This window comes from Penaeus chinensis, chromosome 12, assembly GCF_019202785.1.
Source record: "Penaeus chinensis breed Huanghai No. 1 chromosome 12, ASM1920278v2, whole genome shotgun sequence".
NCBI classification, from domain to species: domain Eukaryota; kingdom Metazoa; phylum Arthropoda; class Malacostraca; order Decapoda; family Penaeidae; genus Penaeus; species Penaeus chinensis.
This window is the reverse complement of record NC_061830.1, coordinates 34,874,312-34,881,811: the sequence shown is the minus strand read 5'-3', so window position 1 is coordinate 34,881,811 and position 7,500 is coordinate 34,874,312. Positions and strand designations below refer to the sequence as shown.

At 39.2% G+C, this 7,500-nt stretch overlaps 1 protein-coding gene across 1 annotated transcript in view; it reads left to right on the top strand.

The window, feature by feature from the left end:
- The window catches only part of LOC125031121 (glutamic acid-rich protein-like), a 6,793-nt gene extending 5,796 nt beyond the window's left edge, over positions 1-997 (top strand). Inside the window, exons 5-7 of the mRNA XM_047621635.1 lie at positions 111-206; positions 355-517; positions 673-997. Coding sequence (XP_047477591.1) covers positions 111-206; positions 355-517; positions 673-801 — 388 coding nt within the window. The 3' untranslated portion in view covers positions 802-997. The remainder of the gene's footprint in view (positions 1-110; positions 207-354; positions 518-672) is intronic.
- Positions 998-7,500: the final 6,503 nt, after the last annotated feature.

Sequence of the window (7,500 nt, the reverse complement as noted above, 5' to 3'; positions counted from 1 at the left end):
TCTTTTGGTTGAAGATTCCATAAGGATGAAATTTAGAGTGATATTAAGTGAAATTGCTTATTTATGAAAATAGTCTTTGATTTTCATGACATTTCTTCCCAAACCTACAGATTGTACATAGAGAACATACCAGCTGATACAAAGCACAAGGGTTTGAAGTCCATGTTCCCAACAGCCTTACATATCTCATACAGAGCTAAGAAAAGGTAAGTTTTTTTTATTATATAATGGATTGAAGGATAGATTTTTATTCTTTTACTCTTTTTTTCTAATGTTGAATGTACTTTCGTAATATTCCTGTTAATATATATAGCATTTTCTTGTGATGTTAAAATTCTGAATTACCTTTTTCAGTTTTGCAAAGATTTCATACACGGATGCTAAGTTGGCTGAGGAGGCCTTTAGAAAAGCAGACAATCTTGTTATCAGCGGCAGCAAAATGACTGTTCTTTACACCACCTTTCCTACAAAGGAAGTAAAGAAGTCCACAGCAGCACCACCTAAAAAGAGACAAAAGGTACAGACATCAGATATATCAGTGTGTTCTTGAGAGACAGGAATTACCAATACAGAAGCATTTCATCTAACTCCTAATATTACTGCTGTATTTGCCAATGTCTTCTCCATTGTTGATAGTGATTCTATTTTTTTTTTTTTCTTCTTCTCTTCCAGGTGGACCCTGAAGTAGAGCAAAAACAGGAAGATGAGGAGGAGGAAGAGGAGATGGAGGAAGAGGAAGAGGAAGAGGAAGAGGAAGAGGAAGAGGAAGAGGAAGATGATGATGATGAAGAGGAAGTGTAAATGGAAGGGGCAACTGAAGATTGAAACTGTTTTGTTACAAGGTTGAAAGAACCATGCCTGCAGAGGAATTTATTTAGTACATTTATACCTGCTAGGTTAAGAAATTGATGAATGTGTAGTGAAAAAGATTGTGGTGACAAGAATGGTGGTCTCCCTTTATAAGGGAATGTTGTTGAATAAATATTAGACATAAAAAGCTAAAGGGCTTCATTTTTTCCAAAAGTGCTAGAAATTGTATTCAGTGACCCATTACGTAAACATACAATGAATAGTGGTGTTGATGTAAATAGTAGTAGTAATTAATAACCAAAATGAACAGTGACACTGATATTTATATACTGTAGCCCATAGCCTGTTTGACATGCATTCAGCCAGTTGGGATTGAAGTTTTTTTGGGGGGTAAGAGAGAACCCCTGACCGCTGCAAACCCATTCATACGAACAAGCAGTTTACGGGGCACAAATATACAAAATCATCTTTTCATGCAAGTAATGTGGGCACCAGATATATCTATAGAAGTTTGTATAGACCTTGGGCACAATGGTTAATAGTTCAAACATATAAATGTGCAAGATATTAAAAGTCATATAGCACTATGGTAAAATACTGTAGCAAAAAGGATACAAATGAGTTAACAATTAAGATAAAATGTGTTAGATGTCAAAGGTTGTAGAGCGCTATAGGACAGTATGGTAGTGAAAAGGGTAAAGAGGGTAGAGCAAATGAAGTACAAATGGGGATTTGTAAAAGGGGAAGGGGTTCTGGGTATAGGGCGATTACATTAAATTAAGAGTATCTGTGTCTGAGGAAGGTAAGAGTAACACTATATGAGGAAAATACAAAGGAGCCATTATGAAACAATCAGCAGGTAATATGGGTAGAAATGGTAGTTGGAGAAGTAGGAAAAGAATCCAAAGAATGAGGCAAGGGAACAGAAGAAGGTGATGAAGTATCAGGAAGAATGTCAGGAGGGGAAGGATCTGAAGAATGACACTATTACAACATACGGGAGTCACGTGAGTTTCCAGGTGGGAGTGGTAAGGATAATGGGGAAAGGAGAGGGAATGGTGGTGCACATGGAGTCGGAGAGGATGGGGTGATTTTGGGGAGAGAGAGAGGAAGAGGTGTAGGGGGAACTTGAGGAGGAGGAGGAGGATGGATATCGGCAAACACTTTGAATGTAAAGCAAATAGGAATAGATGAATTAGAGGGTTAGTAGGGAACGGAGCATTCTCTTGGGTCACGTGGAAGAAGTTTTGGACGTCTTCAAGAGTTTGTGGAGGGTAGTTGAGTGGCGGAGACTGGAGTATCTGTCTTTAGACTGGAAAAAGAATTGGCCTGGAGGAGAGAGTTCGGGGTAGAAGGAAGGGATACTGGGGGAGATGCTGAGACATCTTGAGGAGATAGAGGAGAACGGAGAGAATGGCAGTTTTGGAATAGGTAGAAAGATAAAAACCTCATCAACGTGCTTCCTGTCTGGCCTCATGTAGAATGAGCTCAAGTTTGAGTCTGAGAACTGTTACCACAGATTCGAGCTTGTCGGCAGGGTAGCTCCTATACAATGCATTATGGGAGCTACTACAACTGGCACACGTACGTGACTGAGCAGAACAATTTGAACGATAATGGCCAGGTTGGCCACATAGAGGGCAGTTGTTGGCCAAAACGCCAACATTTTTTACATTGACGGGGAAGGTGTTGATATGGCCGGGCAGGGCAGGACACTCCACCAATATCAACTCCATGGGGAAGGTCATGTCTACGAAAGCTAATCTTGGCAATATTGGTATAGGGTTTACTTTGGCCTCTGAGAAGAATAGTGTAGCACTGTACTGCCACTGCATCATAGTCAAATAGGCAAGCGAGCAGGTCATTTTCACAGTCTGACTAGTCCTTGTCGTAGACAGGGCAATCAGTTCAGGTACATGTATTAAGGGAGGAGTGAGGTCGGGAAGGAATAGGTTTGCCAGTGAGGTCAATCAGGATAACTAATGCATGAGTTTGGGACTCAGATGTAACTGTGACAAGGCGTGAACGATCGGAACGACTGCGAAAGGAAACTTTGCCTACTTGTTTTTTGAGACACTCGGAAGAGAAGGGTATTGTCAGTGATCCCACTTGGCTGGGCCTAAAATAGTAAAACAAAATGGCAGAGGTGGAAACAGTAGCAGGACGAGGGCGGGAGAAAGATGGGATGGTGTGGGGGAAGGGTAGACAATGAAGAAGACTGCAGTAGGAGATACGAGTTGACGAGAGAGGAGTAATGACCTAGGTGGATGATTCGGAATGGGTAGAGTTAACGCCATACATCGAGGACGGGGTATTAGTATCAGTGGTCGGAGTCGTAGTTAAAGTTGAGACAAAGGTCATGAAACCAGAAAAATCAAATTTATAAAGGCTAGTTGATGAAAGGACAACCCTTAATGGCCCTAAGAAGGGTAACAAAAATCATCATTGGCCACGGTGAGCCTTAAATAAGTGGGGAAAAGAAACGGTCTACCCCTCAGGGGATTAACATAGGGAATACCGTGCCCACAATGCGACCCTTTCATCCTTTCAACACGGCTGCCACACCTTAAGAAGTGGACATAAGAAGGGGATGAAGAAGAGAGGGAAAATGAAAGGGGGAGAAGAAAAGACCGCAAAATTAGTTGAGGCAATCACTAAGGTCTAAGGTAGGGGTGGTCTCCTATATTGGGCCTCTGTCTCCATCTCCTTTTTTTGACGAATCAAAAAAAGGCGAATATGTTTACCCGTGTTGAATGGAAGTGCAATTGGAAAAGTTAAACAGTATTTCACTCTTGAAAGTCTTATTTATCAAGGAAATTCATCTTAGCATTTATGGATGTAAATTTTGATAAAAGCAAATATTCATTCACAATCAATAACATGAATACTATTAAAAAATACAGAAAGGGGTGGATGAATGCATTTCGGAAATATATATGACATTGGTCCTAATATGGAGGAACATAGACATTTCTTTTATTGATATTAACGAACCCACAAATGCAACTAAAGGCCCCTCAACACGACTGAGCACATCCCGGCGGGTATTGCCCACCAAGGTCTAAAGTATGGTCAGCTCCCATGTGCATTGCAGGCAAGGGATCCAGTTTTGCCAGCGGCATCAGTCTTGCCTGATTGCTTGTTGCAACAACATCGCTCGCGCGTGCTGCTAGTCTGACTTGATTCGTAGTACCTAAAGCACAAACAACGAATATAACACCAATAAATATCTTTAGATTGTCCTTGAAGTCAAATGAGTGATGATATCTAACTTTATATATATATATATATATATATATATATACATATACATATTTGTGTGTGTGTGTGTATAAATATCTGTATACACATACACTTACACACACACACATACATATATATATATATATATATATATATATATATATACACATATATATTTATATATATATATAGAGAGATAAGAGAGAGAGAGAGAGAGAGAGAGAGAGAGAGAGAGAGAGAGAGAGAGAGAGAGAGAGAGAGAGAGAGAGAGAGAGAGAGAGAGAGAGAGAGAGAGAGAGAAAGTATAAATATATGGACGCACACACACACACACACACACTTATATATATATATATATATATATATATATATATATATATATATATATATATATATATATATTCAGAAACACGGAGTGAGTCGATGGAAACGAAACAAAATAATGTTGTACAATAGTATAGTATTTATTGGCGCTGCATATGACACGATGAGCAGCATTCGGCGCAGCTCAGACCCAGTCACAGTCAGTCCTATGTTCTGTTTGCTCCGCTTACGTTGAATGAGGGTGGTGTCACGAGTTTAATTGCCCTTTGATAAGCAATGACAAGGGAAAGTAACCATAACAGAATATTTAGTGTGAATACTTTACAGTACAGAAATTAAATGTTTTCGTTTGATTTTTTTTTTTTTCCTTTGATCACTTTTATCTTAATGATTTATTTTGATTATTATTTATCATTATACTATTGTGTGAAGCTTGCTGTGACGCAGTCCCCTCCATTCTACTTTTCCACGAGCCTCCACTGTCTTTATCAACTTCAGAATACCCATGATAGATTCCTATGGCAATCCGATAAAAAAAAGGTTGTGCCAAGGACGTAGAACAGAATTGTCGTGATCGGAATTGTGTGAAAGTAGTGCAAGCACAGGATCGAAGTTAACTTCCAGGCAGAAACGATGTGGAAAAGACGACTGAAGCACAGCAGCGCGACATAAAACAGAGGAACTTTCTGCAGACGAAGTCCCCTGACAGAGAACATTTTTTAACACTAGCAACTACAGTGTAAATTCGCCTGCAGATAATTCAGAGGTAAAAAAATGCGATTGAGGAGAGAGACATTCATCTGCGCATAAGTAATATTAACGGTTCTCTAAAATACTTAGTGGTTTTCCAAACAACTTAGAGCGTTTAACGAAAGTTCGTCTGCTAGTCTGGGAAACAAATGACAGTCAATGACATATTCGGTTGGCTGTGTTTTTTTCTCATTTTTAAATCTGGGCTAACACAAGGTGTCACGCAGAATGTAAAAAATAATATTATTGTAGTATTACATGTCATTTCTTTCTTTCATTTACAAATAAATATAGCAAATTGCTGCATTTCTATATTATCGGTAAACATATTATTTTCGTAATAGAAGAATTTACCTTAATTTACCCTCTCATTAAAGTAATCAAAGGAAAATATTTTATGTTGGCTAATCACAACGCAGGAAAATACGGAAAACCGGCAAAGATTTGTGACGTAGGCGGTGAACAGCAGATGTAATCATTTATGGTATATTTTGGACTGTGTGTATGTGTGTGTGGGGAGGGGGGGGGGGGTAATAGAGCAAATTAGAAAATATAAAGGTAGTCATTCCCTAATTGCCCAAGTATACAAAATAACATACATGAGCAATAAATGTCCGGCTGGTGCGAATAGGCCATTTCGAATCCTGCTCACGATAGTTCGAATCCCTCGTAACAATGAAGGTTCGCTTTTTTTCGTGGTTCTGTTATAAGATGGATCAATTTTTATTTATATTCAGCCTCCTTCATATTTCAGACGTTAGCTAGGATTTTTGTTTATAATTGAAAATACAAAAACAGAGAGAAAAAAAAAACACTGGCCTATGAAAGTACCACTTAAATATAAACAGTTTAATTTTAACCATAATCTAAAAATATCAAGGGAACAGGACAAGACGATATCGTCTTTATTTGTTTTAATTTGTATGCATTGTTCTCTTTACTATTTGTAGCGGCTCATTTACGACAGTATCTTCCATGACCAGGTATTTACGATTATACGCACGCACCCCCCACACAGACATACAAACAACCAACCAAACACACACACACACACACACACACACACACACACACACACACACACACACACACACACACACACACACGGTGATGTACAGCTGAAATCATCAAGACTAAAGGAGCGAAGGATACTGATCCCGCTAATAATAAATTCGAATAATATATTGTTTGTCAGATATCCCAAATATTAAATTCCCTTTTGAATAATTGCCTTATATTAAATTCGAAAAACACTTTGAATTATGAAAATTATGAGACAACGGAGTTCTTTAAAGAGGACTTTCAGATGTTTAGCCGAAACATGGTGAAGTTTCCCGCAGAGTAAATTATACGTTTAAATATTTGGCACTGGCCTCTACAATTGAGCCAGTCGCAACAGAAACACGAAAGAATGATACAAAACTGCAGTTTCGAGAGTATGTAACATAGAAGAAATAAAACAGCGCTCTTAATGCAAGGTCTGTAGCAGTACTTGGGACTTCGTTTTCAGATTTGTTTATGCATGTAACTGCAGATGTCCAAAAGGACGTACGAGAATAATTCGATTATAAAAGGAATATATGACAGAATAAACATCAGAGATGAGACTATAAAGCTTATTGGCCGTGGAAGAGGAATTCATAAGAGTGGATAAATTCGAGTATTCTGAGATAACATTAAATGTGTAAAGTACTAGAGAATTAGGGCAGGGTTGCCCGGCAAACTTCTGGACACACTTCTCCCTCAGTCTAAGGAAGATACTTTGGGGTGGTCGCTGGGATTTTGAAGTGGACTCGGTGGATAACTACCTTCAATATATATATATATATATATATATATACATATATACCACTTACCTCAGCACTCTGGTAAACCCTACAATCGTAACAGCTTCCAATGAGTGGGAGTGACCGATCTCCTAAGCCACGTTGATTGTGTCGCAGTGCCACGTCTTACAATGCGGTTCGGAACGTTGGTACCAGGAGTCAGAAGTCCTCACTTTCTGGGAACGTACAAAGTCCCTAGTCGTGGGGAGCAAAAGACATGCCATGGTAGCTAGATCACAGCCTGATATCGAATTGAAGTCACCGAGAACAACGCAGAAATCCCATTGAGAATAGCTGTCTGCCGCGTAATTTGGGGACAGAACACCTCTTTTCACATCCAGTTTACAGACGGCGGTTGCGGTATTTACAGCAATAAGAGATATGAAGTCAAACGCATCCTCAGATCCATTATATGCTTATCGACTGGAGTTACCTCTACGACTGAAGTCCGTTGGAGATGACTAAGGTTACTTCCGATGTTGATGACCATTTCTGCTGCCCGACCAATAATACATGCAACCCACCCCCTTACTAATCATGCTGTGCG